Source organism: Alligator sinensis, unplaced genomic scaffold, assembly GCF_000455745.1.
Source record: "Alligator sinensis unplaced genomic scaffold, ASM45574v1 scaffold61_1, whole genome shotgun sequence".
NCBI classification, from domain to species: domain Eukaryota; kingdom Metazoa; phylum Chordata; order Crocodylia; family Alligatoridae; genus Alligator; species Alligator sinensis.
In genome coordinates, this window is record NW_005841986.1 from 1,541,226 (window position 1) to 1,556,611 (window position 15,386).

The 15,386-nt window shown below is 50.7% G+C and overlaps 1 protein-coding gene across 3 annotated transcripts in view; it reads left to right on the top strand.

The window, feature by feature from the left end:
* The window catches only part of NEURL1 (neuralized E3 ubiquitin protein ligase 1), a 191,653-nt gene that overhangs the window by 117,385 nt on the left and 58,882 nt on the right, over positions 1-15,386 (top strand). For all 3 annotated transcript variants that reach the window (XM_025201223.1, XM_025201224.1, XM_025201225.1), the window contains exons 2-3: positions 2,030-2,271; positions 8,857-9,178. In XM_025201223.1, coding sequence (XP_025057008.1) covers positions 2,030-2,271; positions 8,857-9,178 — 564 coding nt within the window. The remainder of the gene's footprint in view (positions 1-2,029; positions 2,272-8,856; positions 9,179-15,386) is intronic.

Genomic DNA, 15,386 nt, shown 5'->3' on the forward strand with positions numbered 1-15,386 from the left:
GATCACTTCAGCCAGCCCCGCAAGGCAGCATGCACCGGCACCTTATTTCCTGTTACTTCTCGTTCAGCTGCCATAAATCAGACGCATGTTCCTATGGAAAAGATGAATGGCGCTCATTGATTTCTCCTTCCATGCCTTCCCACCTGCAATACCACACCCACTTCACACTCACCAGCTGTTCCTGCAGCCCATAATCACTCATTTTCTGTTGGTAGTTTTATATATATTTTTAAAAAATATAAACAGTCTTCCCCCACACACACATGCCGGACTGGGCTTGGAAAAGGAGACGTGCTTTCCATATAATTTTTTTGTATCGCGTTGAATGGGGTGCATGTTTCGTCACCCACTTCATCCCTGCTAAAGCGGTATAGAAACCCTCGTGCACAGAACGGTCCTACCGATGTCTGGTCGAGCTTTCAGAGATCTACGGTGTAAGAATAAATCAAAAGCAGGATAAAACCAGCGACTAGCGGTGGAGCTCACCTGAAGACTTCTGATCAGAAACCAATCTTTCTCCAAAGTTTCAGAGGGCCTGGTTCAGCCATTATAGGAAGCAACCAAGTCTGGACACCGATACTAACTCCCCCAAAGTCTGGGAAGAGCGAAAGTCTGGGAAGATCGGGGTCCAGTTCTGTTTCTCTGTTGTCTCTAATTTAGACAATGTTGGTAGCTACAGCAGAAGTCATTTTACGACTCCATGGTATAAATCCTGAATCCATAATTGCCGTCTAAGCTGCACAGAGGGTTTTGTTTTCATTTGCTCATTTGATACAGCCCGTGCATCCGAATGCTGCAGTTAAACATGTGGCACATAGATGTGCATAACTTATGAGACAACTTGACGCACCGTGCCTTAGTTAATGCCTGAGTTCGCTTTGCTTTGGTTGTGTCCCATTGGGCACTGTCAATTAATGAGATTTTAAAAAATTGATAATCCATATCTTATTCCCGCGATCATCCCTCCCATATACACACATGCACGGTTCAAGCGTGGGAAAGGGAGCAGATGACTTGCTCTTGATGCTGTGGCTATGTTGTGTTCAAATGTGTGTGCTTCCTGTTACGGAGAAAGGCGGCAGATGAATTAATTTGTTCAACAGTTAAGAAAGCTACTTCACAATGCTGTATATTTAGTGTAGAGATATATATATAGTCCACAATGCTGTATGTTTAGTATGGGCGCGCGTGCGTGTGTGTAGTACAGCAGCTGGGAGGATATAGAGCAGTATTTTAGGGTGAAGTTACGTGTTACACTTAGTGCATACTAAGGGTGAGCGTCCATACGTTAAGGCTCATTAACTAATGCAATGTCAAAGTTACGCTGCTTCAGGTGAGGGTTAACTCTGAGCCCTGCTACCTGTTCAAGTCTGCTCCACGGAGATAAAACAATCTTCCAAGTCTTCCAGCATCCTAGGACGTGCCACTCCCAGCCCTCCCCGCCTAGGCAGGGACAGAGCCCGGGTGTCCGGGCTCCTAGGCTCACCCCAGCTCACCAGCCGTCTCTTGGCAAGTCAGAGCTGTGCAAGCAAGAAACAGTGGTGCCCCTTGCCTACTGCTCACAGCACGTCCTAACTTCAACGCTAGCAATGCTTCAACACTTGTCATCCCACAGATTTAGCATAGTCTAAGTGTAACGTGTAACTTCACCCGTATTAGAGGCAGCGGGGTGTTGTGAGACTGATGGAGCAGCGGGCGTGAGAGGAGGCTACGGGACACGTGCAGCTTGGTGGCGGCCGGGTGAAGAAGTGGTCAGGAAAGGGAAGCTGACTTCTCTTCTGAAACCGGGGGCCGGAAACTCTCTGCCGATTTGGAGGCTGGGGGGTTTTCTCCCTACTATGCTCTGCATCATCAGACGTGTGCGTGGTTATAGACTTGTACCAGCTAAGGCGTGGTCCAAATTTATCGGTGACTTATGGCATCGGGGTTTGGCCACCTGCGGTTCTGCTGTAACGTTGTCTTAGGGACTGGTGTCGAGAGCTCAGATCAGGTTTAACGAATCGCCCTTCTTTTTCTTGTGTTTTGCCAGACTCTATAGGTGGGCCCTTTCCAGCTTCTTCTCACCGATGCCACCACAAGCAGAAGCACTATCTCCCCATCCCGCAGTGTGGAGCTCTGTCGATCAGCCCGCTGCTTTTCCACCCCCACACCAAGGGGTCCCAGATCATCATGGACACAAGTCAGAAGGCAGTGAAGCGTCAGGCCAGCTTCTGCAACGCCATTACCTTCAGCAACAGGCCTATCGTTATCTACGAGCAGGTCAGGCTTAAGGTGAGTGAATGACTTCCTTCACCGTTACCATCACACGGGCGCTGCGTGCTGCAGCCTCCGAGAGACTGGCAAGAAAGACAAGGAGCATAAAATGTTAGCGAGCTATATATAGCCGAACCACCAGAGAAGTGCCATAGGGAAGGAAACCCTTTCTGCGGCAGCAACTTGAGTCTAGCACCAGATCAGCAGCACCTTGTCTTAATCGTGGAGCAGGACTCGGGTGTGCAAGGCGCTTTGCACCCAAAGAGGTTGAGATCTAAGTATTAGACAAGAGAAAATGGGTGAATGCAGCAGATGGGGAAGCACTGGGAGAGAGTGAGACAGTTACAGGATGCAAGCAGTGGAGCCCGGGGTTATAGGCATCATGGCAAGGGAGAGCGGAGGGGGATAACGAGGTAGGTGTATGCATGTTCATAGGGAGATCCTTCCGAGCAGGAGATGCAGCGCACCAGACATCCCGGAGCGCACGATGGTGAAGGTAACACGTGGGACGGTTGGAGGGCAGAGCTGGCTTCTCAATAACAGATGATCCGTGAAGCGACAGGACGCAAGAAGTCTTGGGAGCAGAGGCAAGCAGCTGGTGTTGGATGCAAGGGAGGAGGGGAGAGATGAAAAGAGACGGGCTGGTGCAATGGTCACGGCAGCATGGAAAGAGAATGATTTTTGCAGAAGAGCCTGGAGGGCAACACGGAGTTAGCCAAGGCCAGGAGAAAGATAGCGCAGCCATTGCGTTCTCCTATGGGCCAGGCTAACTCCCGCGTCAGCTGCTTGTTCTCTCAGGTACTTTGGTGGAGCGGTATTTGGCCACCACTTGCTTTGCACTGAAATTTCTGGTCTAAGTCCACGGACGTCGATCGGGTGCTGCTCAGCCACTCCGCTCTGTGCACGTCCCTTCACAGCACCTGAAGAGGTGAGGTTGGGCTCGCAATAGCTTATGCACCTCTGGTTTAGTTAGTCAATAAGACGCCTCTCTACACTGCCTTCAGACATGGTGCACTACCTCCTGCTGATTGGGCATTTCCCCTTGTACTTATTACTGCTCCCAGCTACGGGGATTTAGGAGCTGAGGGACCTTTTAGGATCCTGCTCAATTAAGGGATCTGGAGATCAGCTCTGCGGTGTGACCGTCTTCCCCTCACTTGCCCAGTCCTAGCGCCGATGACTGGAGCTGACTTTGCTGCTGTTCAGTGCTTTCTACCTGAGACCTTTGTGCTGGAAGATGGATTTTCCCAGTTGCTTTGCTACCAACTTCTGCACCCTGCTCCTGCGAGCAGCTGCCTCCGGAGGAGGGATCGCCAACGCGTCCTTCCCGGGCCAGACCTCGGTATCACCCCGGCCGTTCCTGTTGGAAGTGGATAAACTCGAGGGCTTTCTCCGGTTCCAGCCCATGACCGGTGAGGACGCTGGATGCGAGGACAAGCGGATGGCTTACCCGGAGGGTATGTTTCCAGGCCCGCCAGCAGCATCTCACTTGCTTCAGTAGCAGGCTGTGCTCGCGGATGTCAGCGCTACGCAGCGCTCGGCTCTTCCGAAGCAGCATTTCCCAGCCGTGCAGCTGAAACACGGGCCAGACCCCTTTGCCCCCTTGGAGCCGCTGTCACAGGGGAAAGGGAAGGCCTTGCCCTGCTTCTCTACTCCCGCTGCAATGCACAAGCACCTGCCAACAGGACTTGCTGCAATACTGTGGCTTCCCCTTCTGCGGTCCTCCTTGGTGGCTATTTCCTGCTTCCCCGGTTTCTGGTTCCTTTTCTGAGGGGGTGAGGAGATATTGGATACACCTACGTCACGCTGCCTTTTTCCCGTCAAGCCGGGGCTGCTAATCTTAAGATTACATCCTTTTTCAAGGTCGTGCTGTTGGCCTTGATCAGTGGTCCCCGGGGCGCTTCTAAACCAGGATAGATTAAGCTCCCCCGTGGAGTATTGATTGTGGCTCTTGAAGGGAGGTGAGCGGAGCCTCAGGAGATTTCATTACCCCTTCCATTCAGTTTAAATAAAGGATTAAAAGTCTGGATGCTTCTCTCAGATATCCAAAGCTCTTGGGTTTGCAAACCTGGACTCTGACCTTGGGGGTGATCAGACCTGGGAGTTGCCAAACGCCCTCGATTTCCTTTGGATTCAGCAGAAGAGGAATGTACTCAGCACCTCTCGAGATCAGACCCCGGGTGGGATATCCCTCGCACAGGCGTCTTCGCTGACAGTCTAGTTCCCAGTTCTTCCCTCCTTCTTCCACCCACGGCTGGAAATCCTGGACTCGCCTTCCAATCCTGGCCACAACTTGGAAATAGAAAACACATGTGGCTTGCAAACCGGAGAAAGGTGGTTGGGAGGGAGGTGAGATTTTGCTGGTCCTTTTTTTTTTTTTTTTTGCTTTTGAAAAAGCTCATCAAGGATTGGGTCTCGTTCTGTATCTCAGGCAGACTGTTGGCTGTTCCCTGCATTTTCTGAGCCAGCCCTCCCCTCTCAGCTTAGGAAGTGCATATCTGTAGGTGTCCATGTATATCGGGAGATTAGCTTTCGCCACGTGCGTGAAGGATTAGCTCGCAGATCTCCCATGGGTGCACAATGGTGCTTCCATGGAAACTGATGGGAATTTGGCACGTGAGCAAAATGCATGCTCAAGGGATGGGTGTAAATGTGGAGACGGTCTTTGCATTTCCACTGAGTCCATTTGTAGCCGCCTGATTATTTGCAAAATGCCCTTTTTTTCTACGATGCCCAATCCTGCAGTCCTTACTCCGTCTAACCTTCCCTGGAAGACGGGGCGATGGGCGGTGGGCTCTCAAACCATCTGCTAAATAGCAGAATAAAACCCAGAGGCGTCTCCGCCGCTCTAGGGAGCCCGGTGAAGCCAGAGCCCATCAGCTGTCCAGATAAAAAGGAGCGGAGACTTCCAGGGCCATGCCGATTCCCCCGTGCCCCCCTAAAGCTGGAATTTGGGGTACTGGGATATCAGGAGGGACCAGAGCGGCGGGTAGCATCAGCCACATTTCCCAGCACCAAGAGGACGTAGGAAACAGTAGCAATTACCAAACAGCTTCGTTGCTGCTTTGCAGCCGCACGTTCCCGGGTGTGGACGGTGCCTGTTCCCAGCCCTTCTCGTTGCGGGTGTTTGCTGAGCAGAGGATTTGGCCCATCACAAGCCATTGCCTTTTTTAGCTAAAAGAAGCATGTGTGTCCAAGTCCTGGCAGGGTGTACGTTAGATTGCAACGCTGATACCCGCTCGCCTATAGCCCGCCTATGTTGACAGCTGTTTGTTTATAGGCGCTGATTAATACAGGCGACATGTGCAGCCACACGAATGTTTATTCCATGGAGCATGCGATGAGCGTAAGACGCTTGTGAGAGACTGGGAAAGAGCGAGTTGTACTCATAACAGCAAGGCCGTGTTTATCCGGGTCCCAAGAGGCCTTTTCGGATTTGCAGGGAAATTGCTACAATAAATAATCCCACTTTTGTCTTCGAGTCCTCACGTGCATATATTTTCCACATGTGGGCGCGTGCATGCACAGAGGCCGTGGACAGCAGGACTTTGCAGGGAGGATGCTTTTTTGCTCTTCTCCGCATGTCCCTCCATCTATGGCTATAAGGCAGCAGAGCCTCCCTCATCTTTCCCGGTGCTCACACTGTTCCCGTGAGCTCACGGTCTCTTCTCAAGAGTTTGATGCCGTTTCATGTAAAAAGGTTAGGTAGGCGCTTGCAGAGATTTTGCCTGGCGAGAGGAGCATGCCTATCGCTCGTGGGCACAGCAGCGTCACCAGACAGGCAGTGTCTGAAGCCCCAAGGTTGCTACGTGAGGCCGAAGGCAGCAGAGAAAAATCCTCAAGGCAAACAAAACTTCTTACAGTCAGGGAGACGGCTAGGTTGTTAAACAACCAAGTGCCCGATTTGCCTTGGAGAAGGGCAAGTGAATGGCAAACCTGCATTTTTCTATCAAGTGCTCGAAAGTGCCGGGCGCATCGCTCGGAGAATCCCCTTGCAGAAAAATCTGTGTGTCCTGCCACCTCCCAGGAGCCGAGAGACCGGGCTTTTCTTTGCCTGGATGTCTTCCTCCACCTCCTCTGTCTCGCCGATTGAGAATAAGTCTCATTCTTCTAAACCTGAAATTTCCTGTAAGGTCCTCAACCTTCTTGCTTTGGCACCTCAAGAGGCTTCCAAGCGCAAGAAGTCATCACCTAGCAGCGACAAAGTCTCCAGGGGGGCCTCGTTTGCCCAAAAAACTTTCCTTATGAGCAAAATAAGAGTGAAGACTTTAGTCCACCGCTGCTCGCTGTTGTCTGATCTGCATTGCAGCATCTCCGGTCTGTTGAAAACAGGACGAGCTGGACTGATAACTCGGTGCCCACGACTGTAGCTTTGCTGTTGGCATTGGCTGTTGGTGCTGATCATGCCTGAAGGCCGTGTAGCGGCCGTGGATTTTCTGCGCTGTGGACTGGACGACATCTGAAGTGCTACGACGTCAGTGTTAACATGAATATGAGCCCCGACAAAATCTTCGGTAGCACGTCATCACTCACCCTCGTCATCACTCACAAAACAATCCGTGGTACCAGCGTGGCGGCCGTCCGCTCTACTGATGTGTACCAGGCATCCTAGACTGTCCTCTACCCTGACTGATGCTGCACCTGCTTTGCTGCAAGAGGGCTTGTACTCGTTGTCAGAGCCCGGCCCGAGCAGAGAGAGCTGTCCTGCTGTAGCAGACGTGTCAAGACTCTTCGCACCCATTAGTCTAGTGTGTCCGTCTAGGGAAACAGATCTGACAAGGCTGTAGACCTAAATTTCCCCCCATGGAGAAGGGCGTGATGGTCTCAAATACCATATGGCACCTACTTTGGTTTTATGGGGCTCTTTGGATTAGTGCTCCCATGCATTTTTTCTTCGACCAAGGTCCCCAACCCTGGTACCTCCTGTGGAAGCGTGCGGTGCCCACCGCGTGGGCAGGGTGAGTCTCCAGACTTGGCCCATCCACCTACAAGAGTCAGAGAAGCAGTTGCCTATGTACAGAGCATCGTCATCCTTGGCTGTGCTCCCAGAAACATCCTCTCCTGCTCCTGGGTCATCCTAGACCTTATGAGTGGTGAGACTTTGGTGCTAGAAGTGGTTCGAGAGAACCTGCATAAACTCATCAACAAGTTGCACCAACTCATACCGAGCAGAGCAGCTTTGTCTTCATGAAGCTCTCTTCCAGCCCCCGTACTTGCTTGGGCACATCGGTAGGTGCGTTTTAGCTCCTACAGATAAGACAATGGATAGGACAAATCAAGCTCTTGTGCAGGGAGCTGAACGACTGGTTTTTCCAAATCCTGGACTGCTTAGCGCGGTAGCAAATGAAAAACCCCCTCAAGACAGAACCAATAAAAATCAACTCGGAAAAAAAGCACCAGTGTTTCCTCCCAGCCCCAGCCTTCAGATGCATTTTGTGAAGCTCCAGGCTTAGTTTATCAAAACGCGGTTGCACTAATTGAGTTTCTATGGCAAGTTTGCTTGAAATCTCCTTCAACCTGAGGGATGTCGTCAAAGGCTGCTTCACTGCAGGAGACCTGCGGCTGTTGCTTGGTGCGATGGGCACGGTGCTCTGATCCGTGACTGGGAGGTGAGCATCGTGGCTCGGGTGTTTCCAGGGGGTACAAACAACAATAGAGGATTTGCCTTTTGAAAGGCAGAACCTATTTGCAGGCAAAACCAGTGAAGCATTGCAGTTCCCGGGGCCTGGCTCCAGTCTCTCAGAGTCTATATGCCAGCCACCCGCAGACAAAAGTGACTTCAGCAGTAGCAGAGATAGGTCTCTGCTCTGATCCGTCCAGACAAATTGATGCCTTCAAGAAGTGTCATAAATCCTGGAGACAGAAACAAGCTGCCTCCTCACATCAGGTACCTCCTACTGCAAAGAAACAGACTGGACTGGTTAATTGAGAGCAGACTGCCAGGCAGCTGCAGTCCTCCCATGCCATTTTCCTCTGTTTAGCTCCTTGCCTCAGTGCCTGGTCCTTGATCACTACCGAGAGAGGGTGATTGCTACCTCTCCCCTACCCCTACCCACCTTTCTATCCTCATCTAACCCAGTAAGATACCCGGGGGAAATCTTGTTTTATACATGGCTGGGGGCACTAGAAAAGGTGAAGGAGCTGCTGGAAACGGAGACAGTGATTCAGTAGTAGATGTTCTCCATCAAGTCATGATAGATCCAGTATCCAAGCCCAGTGCTGGTGGCTGCTGTGTAGCTTGTGGGGTTTTATATGAAATACAACATCTTTGAAATTTGGGCACTTTTTCAATTATCCGGGCAATACAACATAGACAGAGCTCTAGGGCTCCTTACACTCCCCTGCTAGGTTTCATTGGATGCAAAATGAATCATTTATATCGTGTCCCAGCTTTTAGTGCAGCGTTGCTGTGGGTTGGCAGAGCAGCTGCTAGCTCCCACCCCAGATGCAGCTGCCTCTTGGCAGCGAACAAAACGACCTGTGAGCACACACTAGGGACCTGATCCTGTGGGGGTCACGCCCAGGTGGACCCACACCTGCCTTACAGGCTTGTAAAGGACCCTGCGAATGCTAAAGGTTGTCTTGCCGCTCTTCTCTCTGCAGATCACCAAGAAGCAGTGCTGCTGGAGCGGGGCCCTTCGGCTTGGATTTACTTCGAAGGATCCCTCCAGGATTAACCCAGACACTTTGCCAAAGTACGCTTGCCCGGACTTGGTTTCCCAGAGCGGGTTCTGGGCCAAGGCTCTGCCAGAGGAGTTTGCAAATGAAGGCAACATCATCGCGTTCTGGGTGGACAAGAAAGGACGGGTGTTTTACCGAGTCAATGACTCTGCTGCAATGTTGTTCTTCAGCGGAGTGAGGACCACCGAGCCCCTGTGGGCTCTGATCGATGTGTACGGACTCACCCGGGGGGTGCAGCTATTAGGTAAGTGCATTTCTGCCGGTGGACGCAAGCCCTTTGTATGTGTGAGAGCCAGGATTTACAGCAAACTAACGATGCGGGACAAAACCCCGTGATAGATTAGTCGGATACGGTCTGCTCCGTACATCAGAGATCCCGCTTGTCCTCCCGAGTGTGTGGTTGAGGAGAGAAAGGAGAAGGTTGTTCAGTTCCATCCTAGTGAGTGTTACAGTCTGAACCTGTGATAATTAGCATCCGAAGCTGAAATGCCAGTTGTGACAGGAGTGGGAGGGTGAGAAACAATCGCTAGAAACTATCAGTAAATATGTGAATTTCTGCAAAAGCATTCGTGCCAGCTAAGCTCCATCCGCGTGCTGTCCGGAGAGTGGCGTGTACCCGGTAAAACAGCCTCTTTATCTGATGCGTGGCTTTCCCAGGTCTGGTGTTGGGCGATGCATTTTCTAGTTACGGTACCTTTGCTCTGATGGCAGTTCCTGATGCTCCTGGTGGGCAAGCGAAAGCTTTAAAAAGCATCTGCTCTTTCCAAATAATCTGGGAGAAGCTGGTGTGTAGTTGAAGATGTCGTCACAGCATTAGCCAAAGGGAATTGGATCTGTTCTCTGAACTAGGAAGGTTGGAAACCCGGCTGGAGGTGTGGTAGGGTGCAGGAAGATGCCTCCTGAGAAGTGTTGAGTGCCCTCCTCTCCCGCTGCACGGAGGAAGGCTGGTGCCTCTGGGCACGTGATTGAGCTCCAAGCAGTTGCAGCTATTTTAGCTTTTTGGGGGTCTTAACTAAACTGAATGGAAGAACCACCGAGGGTCCTGTTTCAAGGAGAACTAAATTAATGAGAGAGCAATAAAAGCTTTGGGCTGGCTCTAGCATGTAACGTTGGTCTCCAGGCCCTTCTCCCCAGTAAGGATGGAGATGTTCCTTCCTCTTTTCAGCTACGACGTAGCACCTAACTTGACTTAAAATCCTGGTGAATGAAGACCATCTTTCATTTTAACATGATTTAGGGGGAGGGAAATCTTAGTCTCCCCCCATAGTCCAGGACTCAGCCTGCTAGCATTCCTGCCTTTGCTAGGATCGTATCACGTGCTTAGCTACTACATGTTAGTTAACGGGAAGTACAAATGTGTCGTTTCTCCATGCCAAGGCATGCCCTCAGGTTTGGGCGAGCCCCGTTTCTGACAGAGCCGCTGGCTTGCTGCACGGTTTGTTGCTTGTAGGACATGGGGGCAAGAAGGGGTGTAATGGTCTGCAGAGCCAGGAAGAGGAGAATGAACTTGCAAAGCAGAAACCCTTGCAGCTCCATCCCCTGCAGAAAAGTAAAAGCCCAAGACTGTGCAAAGATGATTCACTAGGGCAGTGGTTTTCAACCTTTTTTCATTTGTGGACCCCTTAACATTTTTGAAGGGAAGCGCGGACCCCTTTTGAATGGTAAGCGTGGCTATTCACGTACTTCTGATTGATCGTAATCATCTTTTGTGGATTCCTTAGACGTTGTCTGCGGACCCCCAGGGTCCATGGTGGAAAACCACAGCACCAGGGCATTTCTCAGCAGCAATTTCCTTTTGCACAAGGATTTATCAAGTGATTGAGATGCACCTTGTGAGCGGACCAACGCGAGGCTTGAGAAGGCAGTGCTTCCGTCTGGATCCAGCGTTGTCGGAGTGAGTTTGACGGGTCCAGGTTAGAATAGTTTGCAAACGGCCGCACAGTTTGCAAGCTGTTCTCATGAGACGTTGTTCCTCCGATTGCATCCCACGACCGATACAGTCCAGCCACACCCGAATTGCACACTTGTTTCCTAAATACCCGCGGCGATGAGCTCACATTCCACATCTTCCTTTGCAGGGCCGTGCCGGCCTTTCCACTGCCCCTCTTTGCCTTTTATTGCCCTTCGATCAGGGAGCGGAGCAAAGGAGCATTCCTCGGGAGGAAGGCACGGCCCTTGGCATCCTCCGATGTGTAACAGGTTCAGCTCGGCACATGCCACCAGGTTTCTAATTCAGGCTCTTACTGGCATAAGCCCTCAGATGAAACCAGCAGCTCCTGAGCTGTATGCAGTTGGCGCAGCACGCAGATATGTATTTATAGCACATTCCAGTAGCCTTCTGCCGGCTTTAATCCCAGCCACTTTGCCGAAGCATCTTAGGCTTTTGATTCTTTCTTGTCTTGACTCATTACAATGCAGCACGCAAGCTCACGTAACTCAAGTTTTGCAACCATCTTTGTCCCTGGGACCTGTACCCACGCCCCCAACAAATCCGACATGCTCCTTTCAAGTCTCGGGGACGGTTTCAGCTTCTCCAAAGCTCCAGGGGTGTGAGAGAGACAGTTTTAATTTACAGGCTCATCTCGAATAGCGTCACACCACGTCTATAAGGCTCAATTCCATGGTCCACAGCAGCTAGCTGAGTTGGGGAAAGCTGTATTTCCACATTGGAGGGAGGGAATTGGCCTGGGAGGTACCAGATAAATGATTTCTTCCCCCCCTCCCCAATTGCCTTTTATTCTTGAGCTCTGCGAAGGCTGCAAATAGCTCCGAAGCTTTGCCCTGAGGCTGCCCCTCACCAGTGCCTGTGTTTCAGTCTTTTTCTTTATCTTCGACTTGCCAGAGAATTTTTTTTTCCCCCCCAGGGGGGAACTTTACTTCCAAATTTACCGCTGCCCCAGGCTCAGGGTAAGTGGTAATAGGTCTCACATCAGCACGAGTGCCCAGCTTTTGCACTGCAACACGCAGAATTTGCTGCCTGCCCCGGGGAGCCACGACATATCAGACATTCGTTATAATGCTGCCGCTAGGATGTGCCTTGCAGTCACATCCCCATCGAACGCGAGGGCCCTTTTGTGACACATAATATGTACATACACACAGGGAGACAGTCCCTGCCCCCAGGGATTAACAGTGCGACTAGGAAAGGCAGATGAAGGGGGGAAAGGGGAGGACTGAAAAAGGTATGAGCAATGTCAAGCAATGGGTCCGCTGAGCAGACAGCGCAGCCCTGCGAGGGTGCTGTCACCCCTGGGAGAGGAGGCTTGGCTGAACGGTGCGTGCAAAAGGGCTGGCATTGCAAGGTGGAGTAGTTTTGGTAAGGTGAGGCCGGTGCTGAGGATATCATGCACTGCGAGGCAGCTTTTTATTTCCTTGCTTTAGTGGGTCTGTCAGGTTTGTCACATCAGCATCAGCCTAAACTGCTTCATAACTATTTTCTGTAAGTCCACATGAGCAGGTAGGCACAGAGATGTCCATAAGCAGGAAGGGTTATATTAGAAGCAGAACCAGCGGTATGTATATTTATTACCTGGGGCACCGTTAGCATGCTGGAGTGGGTGAGCCTCGCTGCAGTTTTGAAAGAAAAACCAGCCACCTATTCATTTAACTGGCTTTATTGCAAATGGCCAAGGAAGCAAAGCAAAAATCAATTAAAATCTTCACCAAACTACCGTCAGCTTAACTAAAGTGAGAGTGAACAAGGCAGGCCTCAAGTTCAGGCCATCATTGGAATCCAATCAATTGAGGATTTAACAATAATTTGGCATGAAGGCAACAACGCTTTAGGTTATCAGATAAAAACAAGCGCGATTCATACAACATTAAGTTGTCCATGATTGATTCGTAAGAAAACTGCTTCCCAGCTTTCAGAGGCAGCATCCGAGCCCTTCAGCGTTGCTACCGGGACAATATACCATTACATCTGTCTCCCGAAACACACAGCTTTCACGTGGAGTGGTTTGCATCTGTCCCTCCTTTGCAGCCGATGAGCGTTACACGAACGCGTTTTGACAACACGTGGTGACCTAGGGCAGTAGTGGCTAGGCGTGCGACCGTCTGTGCGTTATCACTTAAGCAAATGCACTCTCAAAAGTGCTGCAGAAAAGTTGATCGCCAGTGGTAAGCAGCCTCCCTGTTTTAACGCTCATGATGCACGTGCACACACAGAGAAAATGAGCTTGTTAGCGTTCAATCTGCAGCACGTCGGCGTTAGGAAGCAGTCTTACAGAGAGTTTAGATTATGGTTTGTCTAGGATGGTTTGGACAGGGCTGGTCCTGCCCCAGGCAGGGGGCTGTGACCTCTGGAGATCCTAGATGTGATCTCTGGAGATCCCTTCCAGCCCCGCTTCTCTAGGATTTTATGTACTTCAGGAAGACCAGGTGATGCTGCCCATGGCGGGTATATCATGCCAACCGGCTTCCTCTGAGCGCTTGACTGGCTGGCATAGTTTAAGAGAGGTGCAGTTAGCCATGGTAGCCTGAAGTCAGGCAGAAGACAGGGTGGATTTGCACTTTATGGACGAGCTAAATTGGAGAAGTATAGCATAAGCTTTCATAAGCAGAGGGCTCACTTCACCAGATCCTGTGAAGGGACTGGAGGAAGCACCCCGTGCATCCCTTTTCAACCCCCGCATCCATCCATCATTCTCCCCTCATGTCTTCATATTTTCGGTTCCTTTTACCAGCAGCGCAGATCATTGGGTTGACTCGGTCAAATAAGAATCACGCCAAGACCGCAAGGGTTTGATCTCGGTACGGTGATATACCACTTGCCTACTCCAATGATTACGAGTGGGCAGAACAAGAAAAATTGAAGCTTATATGAACTAGGCTTTTCTCAAATTGTTCTGTTCCCTTTGCACACTCAGGTGTGATTGCACACGTGCTGCGTGCTACGTAGCCATTTGGAAATGCTCCCTTTTCAAAGCTATAAGGATCCCATTTTTGTACTTGTCCTGTGGTATCAGACGATAAGACTTCAACTGACTGTGGCTGGAAAGATCATCATTTTGTGACTCAAGGCAGTGCAAATTTGTTGGGGAAATAGCATCTTTTATAGGGGAAGAAGGAAACATTTGACAGCTGGGGACTATTGAGATACAATTAAAATTACAGCTCCAGGAAACCATTACAGTGTTTGAAGCATTACATGAAGTCTTGTGTAAGATGGATTAGTGGGTGAAAAATGGGCGAGAGGATTAAAGGTGTACGATAAATGTCATTTTTAACGTGTGCATGTTTGTGCGTCTCTGTTGGATACACGTGGCGCGTGAATGTGTTTGTCAAGTCCGTTTTCTTTCTTCCGAGCCCTTGGGAATCCCTTTGTGTTGCTATCCTAACGTGCTCCTCCTATGAGGATTCAAACTAAACAGGATAATTGGATAATCAACCGTGAGCACAGTATATTTTTATAGTGCGTTATGTTAAAATGGGAGCCATAAGCTGTTTATCATCCCTGTCGAGGTTTGTGCCAGTCTAATACAAAGGGATAATACGTGGTTAAGTGGGGTCCTAGTTAATGAAGGGAAGACGGACGCCACCTGCAAGCAGTCAGTTGTCAATGTTTTTCCGCATCTCCTAAGGAGAGAGAGAATTTAAACGCTCGTAAAGTTTTATTGTCTCTGTGCTGTTGTCTCTATGGCAGCTGCAGGAAGCGCCCTGATGCGGTTCAAAGTGTAACACCAGTTTAATAACTAACTCATCTCTCCCTTTTTTAATCCAACCCATTTTGCCCAAGCGCCTGCGGAGAGACTTTTGTTTGTCCGCACGTGGCTTCTCTGAACCCGGGTCAGGCGGCCCCAGAGCCCAGCACATGTCTCCCCGCCACGTCTCTCCGTCTTGAGCATGGAGATCAGGCTCCTGGAGACCCCTGCTCCAGGCAGGCTGGAGCCCCTTTCTGCTGCTCCTTTTTTAACGGCTCGGTGGATGCATTGGTTTTCCGTTTCGGTTGTTCGCTAGTGCAAGTCGAAAGGTGTTGTGATCTGTCAGGTCGGAGCGGGGGGCCGTCCTGGTGCCAAGCACCGTGCAGCATCTAGCACGAGACCGGGGGCTGCTCCACTGAGCTGGCTAATCGGCGGTCCTCATCCTGGTCACCCTTTCTGGCTAGTGGCTTCAGTAGCACTTCTGCTAAAGGAGAGCTTCCCGTATCATAGAAAACCAGGACAGGTTAGACGCACCGGGTGCAGACGGCACTGCATTCCCCGCTCGGATTCAGCGGGGTGCGGATACACTCGCAGATGGCCCAGCTCACGAATGGTTGCTGCTTTTTGCAACTTACTGCCCTAGAGGTGGGCAAAAAAAACGGGATTTAAGGGCACCAAGCTGAAGAAATGCAATACTAACATCAATACCTGGGAGCCTCAAGTACCGACTCATCCCCAATGGTGCTGCGAGGTACCACAAGGAGTCGATCACTTTGAGCAAACTTGCCTCGCTGCGAAGGCAGATAGAGA